Raw genomic sequence first — 14,813 nt, forward strand, 5'->3', positions numbered from 1 at the left:
GTTTAAATTAATATACAGGGTTATTACAAATGATTGAAGCGATTTCACAGCTCTACAATAACTTTATTATTTGAGATAATTTCACAATGCTTTGCACACACATACAAAAACTCAAAAAGTTTTTTTAGGCATTCACAAATGTTCGATATGTGCCCCTTTAGTGATTCAGCAGACATCAAACCGATAATCAAGTTCCTCCCACACTCTGCGCAGCATGTCCCCATCAATGAGTTTGAAAGCATCGTTGATGCGAGCTCACAGTTCTGGCATGTTTCTTGGTAGAGGAGATTTAAACACTGAATCTTTCACATAACCCCACAGAAAGAAATCACATGGGGTTAAGTCGGGAGAGCATGGAGGCCATGACATGAATTGTTGATCATGATCTCCACCACGACCGATCCATCGGTTTTCCAATCCCCTGTTTAAGAAATGCTGAACATCATGATGGAAGTGTGGTGGAGCACCATCCTGTTGAAAGATGAAGTCAGCACTGTGGGTCTCCAGTTGTGGCATGAGCCAATTTTCCAGCATGTCCAGATACACGGTCCTGTAACGTTTTTTTCGCAGAAGAAAAAGGGGCCGTAAACTTTAAACCGTGAGATTGCACAAAACACGTTAACTTTTGGTGAATTGCGAATTTGCTGCACGAATGCGTGAAGATTCTCTACCGCCCAGATTCGCACATTGTGTCTGTTCACTTCACCATTAAGAAAAAATGTTGCTTCATCACTGAAAACAAGTTTCGCACTGAAGGCATCCTCTTCCATGAGCTGTTGCAACCGCGCCGAAAATTCGAAGCGTTTGACTTTGTCATCGGGTGTCAGGGCTTGTAGCAATTGTAAACGGTAAGGCTTCTACTTTAGCCTTTTCCGTAAGATTTTCCAAACAGCACAGCAGAGAATGCATCACTAATGCTTGAATTGCTGTGTGCTACTAGTGGAAAAAACAGCATGTGCTGTTGAGAAATACTTAAACACTTGTCTTCCATGTGCACAAAGAGCATAGTAAACATGGCATGGATTCCACTGCAACATTTTCCAGTAGTCTCTATGTCATTCAAGATTGTAGCCTTGAACATCAGGGGACAATTCTGCCAGATGCATGAGGAAAATAAGGATGTCCAGTCAATAACTGATCACTTTTCAGAGTATCTGATTTACGTACCAACTGTAGATATGATGACAGAGACTGTAGCAAAGGCCTTTATGCATCACATAGTATTACCATTTAGAAGCCCTGTGCCATTCTAACAGACCAAAGAGCAAAATTTCATGTCAGTTTTATTTGTACAAGAGTGTAAACTTCTAATGATTAAGAAATGGAGAACCAGCCTCTTCCCCACTAAGACAAATGGTCATGTTAAACATAAGATATAAAATAAACTTTTATTTTGAAAATTTCTCTGGCATTCAGCCGGGTAGCGTCATCCAAAAGGTGTGATATTTCGGCAAGCTGACTTCTTGCCATCTTCAGGCGCTCTTGGCGTCTGATTGATCTCTGATGGATGCTGACTTTATATGATCTCCACCCCTCTCCCACAGCCTCCGTCTGGGTGCTTCCAAGCGGTCCGTGACTGGTGGTGGTGGTAGGACGGAGCTGGGTGGTGGGGAGCATGGCGCCCCGCGACAGATCATGGGCCACAGTCCTTCCATGGCCACGGCCGTTTGCGGAATTCTGCCATCGTGGTGACAATGCTTCTTCTTCTTCTTCTTCAGGTGTCCTGACAGGAGTGGATTTCTGTGTACACTGTCGTTGTGTTATAATCATACTCAAAGCTTCTTCCCAGGCCTTGCTTAACTGGAAACCGCTGACTTTATTTATTAGTTCATCATGCAGCCAGATCTCCACTGCCTCTTTGAGGATACAGTCCCAGAAGGTGTTCGATTGCTATAACTCCTTTGTGCCATCATAGTTCATGTCATGCCCATGTGAGATGCAGTGCTATGCCATGGCGGACTTGGTCAGCTGTGCTTTGTCTGTGTGGTGTTTATGTTCACTACATCTCTCCTGTACCATCCGGATGTTCTGGCCTACATACATTTTCCCGCACTGGCAAGGGATGCTGTAAACTGCCGGTTTCTGGAATCTTTAAGTCATCCTTGACTGATCCTAATAATGTTTTCGTTTTGGATGGAGGGCGAAAACGCACTTGCCATTGTATTTTCTGAGTATTCTGCCAATCTTTGCCAATGTGTTCCCGACATATGGTATAATCACTGTCGCAACTGGTTTGTCTTCGCCCTCGGAAGGCTGCGGTCTCGGCTTGTTCGCTCTTAAGGTGGTTTTATCTGCTGGTTGTTGTAACCGTTTGTGTGGGACATGGCCTGCAAGTGCTGCAAGTCAGCTGCTAGTCTGTCACAGTCCGAGATTTTGCGTGCTCTCTGCACCAGTGTGCTCAAAACACCCTCTTGCTGTGAAGGAGCATGACAGCTGGAGGCATGCAGCTACAAATCTGTATGTGTTGGCTTACGGTAGATGATGTGTCCTAGTGTGCCATCTGGTCTTCACTTGACGAGCACATCCAGAAATGGAAGCCGGTTGTTTTCTTCTACCTCCATCGTGAACTTGATATTCTGGTGCTGCGAGTTCAGACCCTGCAGACAGTCTTGGAGGTGTTATCGTCCATTTGGCCAGATTATGAATGTATTGTCTACATATAAAAAAGCAAGAGGGCTTGTAGGCTGCTGATTTAAGAGCTTCTTCTTCAAAAGCCTACATAAACATATTGGCCACTATTGGTGATAGCGGACAGCCCATCACTACTCCATCTGTTTGTTTGTAGTAGTTCCCATCAAACAGAAAGTATGTTGACGAAAACTTTCATTACTGTTGGTCCGAATTTGTCTCCTATGAGGCTTAGGGAGTCTCTTAGAGGTACCCTAGTAAAGAGGGATACCACGTCAAAGCTCACCATGAAGTCTTCTTGTCCCAATCAGAAGTTCTGGAGCTGCTGCACGAAATGCACGGAGTTTCAGATGTGGTGCTGACATTTGCCCACAAATGGACTGAGGGTTGACGTCAGGTGTTTTGCTAATTCATACATTGGTGCTCCATTGTTGCTTACAATCGGGCAGAGAGGCAATCCATCCTCATGGACTTTAAGTAGTCCATACATAAAGTCTAGGAGGTGCAACTGCTCATGGATGAAGTTTCTTCACTATCTTCTATTCTTTAAAAGTGTGTTGGAGAAGCTCAATAGTCTTCCTTTTCACTCTGTTGGTAGGACCGTCTTCGGTTCTCCAGTAGGTGTCGTCTTCTAATAGGTCATACAATTTTTGCTTATACAGGGTGTTACAAAAAGGTACGGCCAAACTTTCAGGAAACATTCCTCACACACAAAGAAAGAAAATATGTTATGTGAACATGTGTCCGGAAAGGCTTACTTTCCATGTTAGAGCTCATTTTATTACTTCTCTTCAAATCACATTAGGCCCTAATCATGGAATGGAAACACACAGCAACAGAACATACCAGCGTGACTTCAAACATTTTGTTACAGGAAATGTTCAAAATGTCATCCATTAGCGAGGATACATGCGTCCACCCTCCGTCGTATGGAATCTCTGATGCGCTGATGCAGCCCTGGAGAATGGCGTATTGTATCACAGCTGTCCACAATACGAGCATGAAGAGTCTCTACATTTGGTACCGGGGTTGCATAGACAAGAGCTTTCAAATGCCCCCATAAATGAAAGTCAAGAGGGTTGAGGTCAGGAGAGCGTGGAGGCCATGGAATTGGTCCGCCTCTACCAATCCAACGGTCACCGAATTTGTTGTTGAGAAGCGTACGAACACTTCTACTGAAATGTGCAGGAGCTCCATCGTGCATGAACCACATGTTGTGTCATACTTGTAAAGGCACATGTTCTAGCAGCGCAGGTAGAGCATCCCACATGAAATCATGGCGGTGAATCGAGGAAGTACAGTACTTACTGACGAAACTAAAATGAGCTCTAACACGGAAATTAAGCGTTTCTGGACACATGTCCACGTAACATCTTTTCTTTATTTGTATGTGAGGAATGTTTCCTGAAAGTTTGGCCATACCTTTTTGTAACACCCTGTATACATTGTATGCTAGTAGGACCGTGCAATTCCCTTTATCGGCTGGGAGGACGATAGGCTCAGCATCTTCTTGAAGCCGCTTCAGTGCTTTTGTCTCTTCCTTGGAGATGTGTGGCTTCGGGGGAGCCTCCCTGGTGAGTACACGGCATGTATCCCATCGTATTTGTTCTGCAGTGTCCCGTGGAAGTGCAAGAGCCGCCTGTACCACCACGCTGATGAATTGTTCTGTTGGTAATGTTGCAAGTGTTGGTGCAAAATTCAGCCCCTTTTCAAGTACAGATAAGGTAGCATTGTCAATTAAGTTCCCTGAAGTTCGCACCAACACCAACAACATTATCAACAGCACAATTCATTAGCACAGTGGAACAGGCTGCTCTTGCACTTCCACGTGATGCTGCAGAGGAAATACAATGGGAAACATGCCGTGTACTCACCAGGGTGGCTCCCCCGAAACCACACATCTCCAAGGAAGAAAGGAAAGCACTGAAGCGGCACCAGAAGATGCCTAGACTGTCAGTTTAAGTGCATATCAAATGGATAGGCAAATAGGAAATGTAGGTGGTGTACTTATTGCAGTAGACAAGAAACTCAAATTGAAATTGCAGCTGCATGTGCAACTGTTTGGGCCAGATTCAGTATCAGGGGTGGGCATAAAACGATTATTGGATCCCTGTATTGCGCACCAGATTCATCTCTTGATGTAACCAAAGAATTCAGAGAAAATTTCAGTTTGCTCGTACATAAATTTACCGAGCATAGTGAAATCATCAGTGGAGACTTAAATCACCCAACTATCAATTAGGAAAATTACAGTTTTGTTGGTGGTGGGCATGATAAAAGACATCCTGTGAAACATTACTAAATGTCTTCTCTGAAAATTACCTCATTCATGATGGAAATATATTGGATCTAATGGCAACAAACAGATCTGACCTCTCTGAGGATGTCCAATCGGAACTGGTGTCAGCAACAATGATGTGGTTGTCAACAATGATTAACAAAGTACAAAGGAAAACTAAACCAAGGAGAAAGATATACACGTTCAGTAAACTAAATAAAAAATCATTAGTGTCATATCTCAATGAGGAACTTGAAACTTTCAGCACAGGGCAGGAGCACGTAGGGAAACTATGACTCAAGTTTAAGACACTTCATAATGGGAGGGAACCTCCGTGGTATGCTGTCACCATAAAGAAACTTCTAAAGAAAGAGACTACTGTATAATAGGTGTAAAACAAAGCATGGGAGTATAGGTAGAGAGATGCCGAATAAAATGTGTTTGGCTATCAAGGGAGCAAAGTATGAAACCTCCATTGACTTCCATCAAAATATTGTCAAATGATCTTCCACAAAACCCAAAGAAATTCTGGTCATATGTAAAGGCCATTAGTGGCACCAAAGTCAGTGTACAGTCCCTAGTGAATGAGACAGGAACCGAAATTGATGGTAGCAAAGCAGAAGGTGAAATGCTAAATTTCATTTCCAAATGTTTGATTAAAAAGGAAACCCAAGAGAACTGTCCCAATTTATTCTGCGTACCACTGAAAAGATGAGTGAAATAAGTATTAGCATCTGCTGCATTGAGAAACAGCTGAAATTGTTAAAACTGAACAAGGGCCCAGAGCCCAATCAAATCCCTGTCACATTCAATACTGAATTTGCAGCTGAGTTAGCCCCTCTTCTAACTATAATTTATCACAGATCCCCCAGACAAAAAACCGTGCCCACTACTTGAAAGAAAGCACAGACAACATGCGGCTACAAGAAGAATAGTAAAGTGATCCACAAAACTACCGCCCAGTATCCTTGACATCGATTTGTTGTAGAATGTAAGCTCCAACATAATGAGATACCCAGACCAGAATGACCTCCTCAATGGCAACCTGCATGGATTTCAAAAACATCGATCATGTGAAACCCAAATCGTACTTTTCTCACATAACATACGGAAAGTTTTGTATCAAGGCTGTCAAGTGGATGCAGTATTTATTGATTTCTGAAATATATTTGCCTCAGTACCACACCTAAGCTTATTACCAAAAGTATGATCAAATGTTGTATCAAGTGAAATTTGTGACAGGATTGAGCACATTTTGGTAGGGAAGATGCAGTATGTTATCTTGGAAGAAGAGTCATCATCAGATATAGAAGTAACTTCAGGTGTGCCCAGGGAAGTGTGTTGCGACCCTTGCTGTTCCTGTTGTATATTAATGCCCCTACAGACAATATTAGTAGTAACCTCAGACTCTTTGCAGATGATGTAGTTATCTATATCTGAAAGAAGGTGCATCCTGTCAGATCTTGATAAGATTTCAAAGTGGTACAAAGATCGGCAACCTGCTTTAGATGTTCAGAAATGAAAAATTGTGCACTTCAAAAAATGAAACAAACATAGCATTCTGTGACTATAATATCAATAAGTTGCATTTTTACTCGTCAAACTCATACAAATATCTGGGTGCAGCACTTTGCAGAGATATGAAATGGAATGATCACATATGCTCAGTTATGGCCAAGGCAGGTGGTAGCCTTCGGTTTATTGGTAAAATACTGGGGAAGTACAGTCAGTCTACAAAGGAGTTTGTTTACAAATCGCTCGTGTGATCCACACTAGAATATTGCTCAAGTGTGTAGGGCCAATACCAAACAGGACTAACAGCAGATATTGAATGTATACAGAGAAGGGGAGCACAAATGGCCACAGGTTTGTTTGATGCATTAGATGCTGAAGAAACTGAACTGGCAGGTTCTTGAAGATATAATGTAAACTATCCTAAGAAGTTCTATTAACAAAGTTTTAAGAATCCCAGCTTTAAATGATGACTCCATAAATAATATACTGCAATGCCCTGTGTATTGTGCACATAGGGATCATGAGAGCAAGATTAGAATAGTTACAGCATGCACAGAGGAATTCAATCATTCTTCCAGGACAACTGGTGCTATGGGATGTACCCTCTGCCATGCACTTCATGCTGGTTTGCAGAGTATAGATACAGATGTAGACGTAAGTGCAACCATTTTCTTCTGTTCCAAGAAACCTTCATACAATTTTATCTCCTGTGAAGGACAAAAGAACATATTAACACCCTATAGATGAACTAAAATAAGTCTTTTCTGCTTGAGTTCCTTCTTGTAATCTGCCATAACGGATATGTCTTTCCTTCCTGCACAACATCTTGAAAACTGTCATCTTCTTAAAACACCACTGCATCTTGTTTCACAGTTTCAGGTTAACACCTTCTGACCACTCCGGCATTCTGGATAAGCAATTACAAAACTGCTGTATTTAGCTTTTCTTGCAACATGTATCATGTGCTTTGTGACACCAGAAGGAGCAGCTACCCTGACAATTTTCTGCAAAGATGAAGCAAGTGTTAAAACTTCAATCTGCTCACTGCGATTTGAACTTCCATATTTCTTAGTGGGGACATCCATTACATCGAAAAAATGTTTTGCACTGTTCACACGGGCACCCCAGAATACATGGCATTTATATAATGAAATTTCCACTCTACAGCAGAGTGTGTGCTGATATGAACTTCCTGGCAGATTAAAACTGTGTGCCGAGCCAAGACTCGAACTCAGGACCTTTGACTTTCTTGGACAAGTTCTCTACCAACTGCGCTACCCAAGCATGACTCACGCCCCGTCCTCACAGCTTTAATTCTGCCAGTACCTCATCTCCTACCTTCCAAACTTCACAGAAGCTCTCCTGCAACCTTGCAGAACTAGCACTCCACAATATCCTTTCTTCCAGGAGTGATAGTTCTGCAAGGTTCACAGGAGAGCTTCTGTGAAGTTTGGAAGGTAGGAGACGAGGTACTGGCTGAATTAAAGCTGTGAGGACAGGGCATGAGTTGTGCTTGGTTAGCTCAGTTCGTAGATCACTTGCCCGCAAAAGGCAAAGGTCCCGAGTTCGAGTCTTGGTCCGGCACACAGTTTTAATCTGCCAGGAAGTTTCATGGCATTTATATGTTCTTTGCTTCTTTGCAGGGGATCAAATTGTTTGAAGGTTTCTTGAGACATAGGTAAAGTATGGTGACACCTGTTGCAGGTAACTGATAGCACAATGCATTTTTAGTCATTAGTGTTAACACCTTTCTAATGAACGTACTTTCAGCAAATGCTAACGGACCACTGTTACTATGACAGCTCATGAAAACTCTTTTTCATGAACAGCTGCAAGTTGGACAGGATGTGGCTTTCAAATATGATGAAAATTGGTACATGGGGCACATTTCCCAGTTATCAAACGAATTTAAAGATGTTGAGGTTAGCTACATGTTTCTTGCTGAATCAAAATTGATTCTATGACCCAACAGGGAAGATGCTACTTGGGTCCCCTTCTCCAATGTTTTACACAAGGCAGCTATCCCATCATCACAAAGTCACAGTGCACAGTTGTGTAAACTTGACAATAAGTATAATGAAAAGATCATATCTCTTACATTTAAGTTTCAAGTTATCATGGAAAACAATGGTATATACAAGATGGAAGAGATTTAAAAATACAATTTCCTTGTTTATTTTTGAAATTGTTTAAGAAACTCTTCTTTGTAGAATTCTTATGTCCGGTATATATGTAAAAAATTATTAATGTCTCTCATTATTTCTTGTGCCTTTTCTTTATTTCACTGAAGTTGTCTTTATAATAACAGTAACAGAATAAGGATATAGGTGCCACCTTAATTGTGTGCCCAAGCTGTTTCTTGTAATTGTTTACACTGAAAAGACATTTAACTGTGAAATATAACACATGCAGTAGCAAAATGATTGGTAACTGTTTTCATCTCTCACCAGTTTACTGTTCTGACCTACAGGTCAACCACAAACATTTTAGGTACAATTGGTACATGTAAGTGGAATGAATAAAGTGAGTTAGCATCATCAAATCTGATGTTTTCTCCTGATGGAGACATCCTTATAGTAAGAGCTATTAATTGCAATGCCAAATGCCTTTCATTATTAATTTTACTTAATACTACAAGTAAAAGTTACACTGCACAAGCTGAGGTCTGCACTGCTTTCCTGTACAAAGTTCAGCATTTTTATAAAATCATGAATTTAAAGCACAGCATGGAAAAGTGTGTTTTTCAACATTTTTCATGAGAAATCTGTATAATGCATCCTATTTTTTATACATTATTTCAACTTAGTGGCCTTCATACTAGATGCATAAAAGAACAGAGGTCTGTTTTTTTCATGGTCTCACTCAGTAATTATGACTGGTCACATCTGTTTAACAATAATGTTCAGGGCTCTGCCAATACATTGTTCGATAGATTTTTTCATTATTTCTTAAATATATTCGAGACCAACTGCCCTCAATACAAATGTAAAGTTAACCCTAAAAGTAACAGTAATAGACACAGGGATAAGAATCCATGGTATACCGCTCAACTAGCAAATATGAAAAGAAGGTTGTTGTTGTATAGAGATTCTTACAGACTTCAGAAAACTGATATGGCTAAACAAAGGTACTCAAGAGCACAAAAGGAATATAAGTATGCTTTAAATGAGGCCAAAAAACAACATAACCTAGTCAGCATTGAGTCATCAAAAAATAAATGCAGAAAAGCATGGACTATAATAAATTCAGTGGCCAAAAGCAAGCAAAAAGTTGAGGTAGTAATTTCAGCAGATGAATTTAATAACTACTGTATAAAATCTGTTAATCAAATTAGGGACAGCATTGTGAGGCCACAAGAGACCGTTGCTGATCTCATTAAATACCATAATGTAGATTACACCCTGAACGATAAATTCCTTTTAACAGAGGTCACACCAGATGTTGTTTTAACTCTTGTAAATAACTTTAGACCCTCTGATAGTGAAGATATATATGGTATTTCTTGTAATATGTTAAAAAAGATAATTGGCTACATAGTATATTCTCTTACTAAATGTATAAATAGATGTCTAATTGAAGGAGTATTCCCAGAAGTATTAAAATTATCTATGGTAGTGCCCATTTACAAGAAAGGAGACAAAAATTGCCCATCTAGCTATCGCCCAATATCCCTGACACCTATTTTATCTAAAGTTTTGGAATCCATCATCAACTCCCAGTTGTGTGATTATCTGACATGTAATAACATTATTACTGCGGTACAATTTGGCTTTAGGAAGGGGAAATCCACAGTCCATGCCATTGACTCCCTGATTGAAAAAGTGCTTAATGCTTATGAAGGAAAAAATTTTGCTCAGGCTACCTTTTGTGATCTTAGCAAAGCCTTCGATTCTGTGAAGCATATTTCACTCCTCAACAAACTAGTTTATTACGGAATCACAAACAGTGAAGTTGACAACATTTTTTAATCTTTCCTCAGCAACTGTAGACAAATTGTTTGTATTGGTAAACAGAGATCACAGCTAGCTGAAGTTAAGTGCGGTGTGCCACAAGGCTCAGTATTAGGACCTCTGCTATTTATCCTAATGACAAACGATCTACCATCCTACATAAATACTCACTCCATTCTCTATGCAGATGATACCACTTTTTTCAATGTCAGCTCAGACATTGATATGCTCCAAACTGTGGCAAACGACACAATATCACAGTCATCAGTCTGGTTCCGAGCTAATGGGTTCCTGCTTAATGAGAGTAAAACTCAAAAGATTGTATTTAGTTTGAGAGATCCGCCAGTAGAAGACTTCAAGAATAGTGTTAAGTTCTTAGGTATTGTTATAGATAGTAAATTGACTTGGGAGCCACATATTAAATACATTAGTGCAAGGCTGTCTAGAGTGGTGTATTTGTTAAAGAATTTAATAAACCATGTACCTCCGGCCTATGTAAGATCAGCCTACTTTGCTTTTTTTCAAAGTATTATATCTTATGGGCCTTTAAAATGGGGCAATAGCTCACACCTTCAGGACATTTTGGTACTTCAGAAGAAAGTAATTCGAATTCTCACAAACAGTGATAAACTGGCCCACTGCAAACCACTGTTCATCAACTTAAAAATATTAACTGTTATAAACATGTATATTTACACTGCCCTACTGCATATAAAGAGCAACTTATCAGAATACCAGTGTAGAAGAGATGTACACTCTCATGGAACCAGAAATAGTAGCAATCTTGACATACCTTACTACAGATTATCCAAGCATTGAACAGCTACAAAGTGGTGGGTATGAAGATGTTTAATAATTTGCCACTAGAATGAGTAGAAGCTCCATTTGATTTATTTAAAGACAAATTCTTCAGTTGGTTAGCTGCAAATCCATACAACTCACTTCAGGAATTTTACGACTGTAAAATATCATAGTGGTACCGATTTGGAGAGTGCAGCATAATTTCCTTAACTGAATCAGTTATGATACAATGTTTTCATATTATTTCATTTTAAATATTGTATTTTATGTAAAACCTATGTCACATATTGATCTTTAACCCATGTATATATGATGTATAACTTGTATTTAGGCATATGTAACTTGACTTTGTCAATTGCTGTAATAGCTAAACGACAATAAAATTTCATTCATTCATTCATTAAGATCTGTAGGTATCCATGTAACAAATATAACTTAAATTCTGAAACAATCACCTTATTAACCACTGTGAGATTACATGGAATGACCCATTATCATACTCAAGTGTTGTGGAAACTAATGACTACTTGTTCATATTCTTGAATCTGTTGTAGTGCAGGATGTTCAATGGCTCCATGCTGAATAAAACTATTTTACTAGTACACACCGTTATCAGAAGGTGAACTTGAAGTTCTGGCTTGGCAAATACAAAATGGTGATGTATCCGACCTGGTCTGTATCTCCAATGAGATGATGAAAGAAAACTAATTTGAAACAATAAAGTATGTTGTTTGTTGAATTATTGGCACTCATCCTATTACAGTTACTGGAACATCACCTGAGATGGAAGGGAATGCTAGAATGTTGTAATCTGACGACATCCATACAATATTTATTGTTCCACGGATGAATAAATAAATAAATAAATAAATAAAAATGACTTCTGATGATGAAACCTCACAACTGAGAAATCATATGAAGTGTGTACCCATGTGTGAGGACTCAAAGGTAAAAGACTATGACAACACATGTAACAATGTTTGGCTCTGAACACCATACTGAGAAAATGAAGAATATGTTGCACATCATATGAAAATTTTAGAAGGTATATACCAGAGGATCTTTATGAAACTAATGCTTTTCATACAAAGAACTACTCTGTTAGAAACATGGGCACCGGCCTTTCAACTGGTCCCACAGAAATTCTGAAGCTCACTGCAACACACATTGTGACAGGTATCTTAAATTTTGCCAGATTTGTTTTCAAAGCCATTGACACACATCCCATTGGTTGCTGACCTGACCGCCAGCAACCAACTTCAAAAATTACTGAACAGCCTTCGTTTTGCATCTGAGAAACCTGGAAATAGTAATGACAGATTAGACCTGTCACTGACTGACTGACTGTGTGAAGTCATTATACCATTATCTTCAGCTTGAAGAGAATTTTTATATTGATGAGCAAATTGTTCCTATCAGAGGATCTCTGAAAATAGAACATTGTATCATTTCATAATTTATTGATCATCCATTTTATCATGTACTATGTAGGACTTGTCATTTTTACACAAAAAAACATAAATATTAGTGCCTGCGTACAACTCTTGCAGATAACTACGCACATAAACAGAAGCAAATCATACAGATCCATACAAAATCATACAGATAACCTAAAAATGATAAGAAATATCTTTGTTGGTGAGGGTAGTGGGGGGGGGGGGGGGGGGTGAAATGTTACCTTCTGTGCAGCAAGAGTAGGCTGATTTATGATTTCATTGCCTACCAAAGGAAAGCAACACCTCTCAAACCTGAACTGACAGAAGCTTTTCGTGTAACTGGAAGTGTAGCGACAAAATTATGTACTAATACTGCACAGATGGTAAAGATGATACCGGTATGCGATGTGACAGTGAGGAACAATTCCCAAAAATTGTGGACAATCAAGGACGACGCAAGAAAGAAATATGTATCTTGAAGTCAAAAAACAAGGGTGGAAAATGTGTTATCCACTTCTATTAGACAAACCACTACAGCTGCTTCAAGTCCTTCCATAATCGCTAGGTGCTGTACCTGAACACTGAGTGAAATTAGTCAAAGCGTGAATAATATCCATGTTCTACCATAATTAGTGATAATGACATGTCAACAGAAACTTCTTCTACAACAGTGCTGAACGGAAAACAAAGTAATAAAGAAATAAGTGCTTGTATGTAACTATTTACTCTATTTGAAACCTGATGTACTACTTGTGATACATCGTATAATTTGCAAAGTAGAGAGGTAAAAATATGTTTTTGTACCTTGTGGTGTACGTCAATACAAGTTACTGAATTTTTTATGCAAATAATAAAAATATCAGGTCTGAAACGGTTATCTCAATTACTTGTTGTTACGTAATTACACACTTTTTAGTGGTACGACACATCATAAAGGGGCAATTACTACTGGTCATTATTATCACAAATCCATTTCAATTTTGAAGACTTCAGTCAAAAATACCAGCTATCAAACTCGATATATAGAAAAATGTGAGAACATCAGTTTGAGAAACGTCTATTACGTGAACATTCGTTGTCATACATCACACTTACTTTAACGGTACTGGCTACAACGAGATATGTCACAAGTGGTCCCTTTCATTACTTACTCACACTCTGCGTCCAACTGACGAAATTGTTCCAGCGTGATATTCGCTCCCATTATCTGCAATTGTTTCACATTTTCTTCGATCTCCTGCGACACTTCTGGACTTTGCGTGTTCGGTAACAATGACGACAACATTTGTTTAAAATTATCGTAGTATTCAGAAATCTTAACTGGTTCTGAGACCCATGGGTACTGACACCTTTGCTGCAACATTCTCCCTAATCTGCCGTATACTCCACACAGACCAAAAGCCTACAGAACACTAACGTGCGAATACACAGTGCAGTGGCAAGTATTATATTATATCAAGAATGCGTCGGCAACAATACACTTGGCGAATCTCAATTGTTTCTAGTTTCTAGATCTTTCATTTGACTTCCTACTAGTTTAGATTCCTGAAAAGTACGTCAAATCTACATTTCGACATACAGTAAGCCTATTCTGCTGGGAAGATATTTGATACAATAAAAGAAAGAAAGGATATTATGCAAGAAATTTCTCTTCTTTCCCTTAAGGTTATTGCGGGTATTTTTCTTTATCAAACTGCAATGGGAAATTTACACTCCGACAGGCGCGCGTTTTTTTATTGTACGAGCAGTCGCGCAGCACATTTTGCGCACCACTTGCGCTTTTCAGTTCTACAGTTATTTTCGTATGCTCTCATACTAGTACTGATATTGATTAGTTTATTGTTTTTAAGGGTAGATATAGAATCACTGAAAATGATATTAAAACTATAGAAATACTAACAAATTGTATTGTCCGCTTAATACAAGTCATTTATTATGAGCACAGTGAAAAATACTAAGAAATAATGTTACATATGTCTATACACTGTTGCTCACTGATAGTGGGAAACAATGTTACGTTATTTAACATGGCTGTTAATTATACTTTATTTAGAAAAGTTGATAAACATCTAAACACATAAATGATTTAGTTCTGAAAAATCTATATTTCACTGTCGGCGTTGAAAAGTAATATATTCATAGTGAATGCCTATGGAAACCATATTATAACAGCTTACAGACAGGCCCTGTCAAGATTCAAATCAC

The 14,813-nt window shown here is 39.1% G+C and overlaps 1 protein-coding gene across 1 annotated transcript in view; it reads right to left on the reverse strand.

Annotated features, from left to right (window-relative positions):
- LOC124616243 (snRNA-activating protein complex subunit 3-like) overlaps positions 1–13,971 on the reverse strand; it is a 152,483-nt gene extending 138,512 nt beyond the window's left edge. The window contains exon 1 of the mRNA XM_047144547.1: positions 13,760–13,971. Coding sequence (XP_047000503.1) covers positions 13,760–13,971 — 212 coding nt within the window. The remainder of the gene's footprint in view (positions 1–13,759) is intronic.
- Positions 13,972–14,813: the final 842 nt, after the last annotated feature.

The sequence above is a fragment of the Schistocerca americana genome, chromosome 5, assembly GCF_021461395.2.
Source record: "Schistocerca americana isolate TAMUIC-IGC-003095 chromosome 5, iqSchAmer2.1, whole genome shotgun sequence".
Taxonomy (NCBI): domain Eukaryota; kingdom Metazoa; phylum Arthropoda; class Insecta; order Orthoptera; family Acrididae; genus Schistocerca; species Schistocerca americana.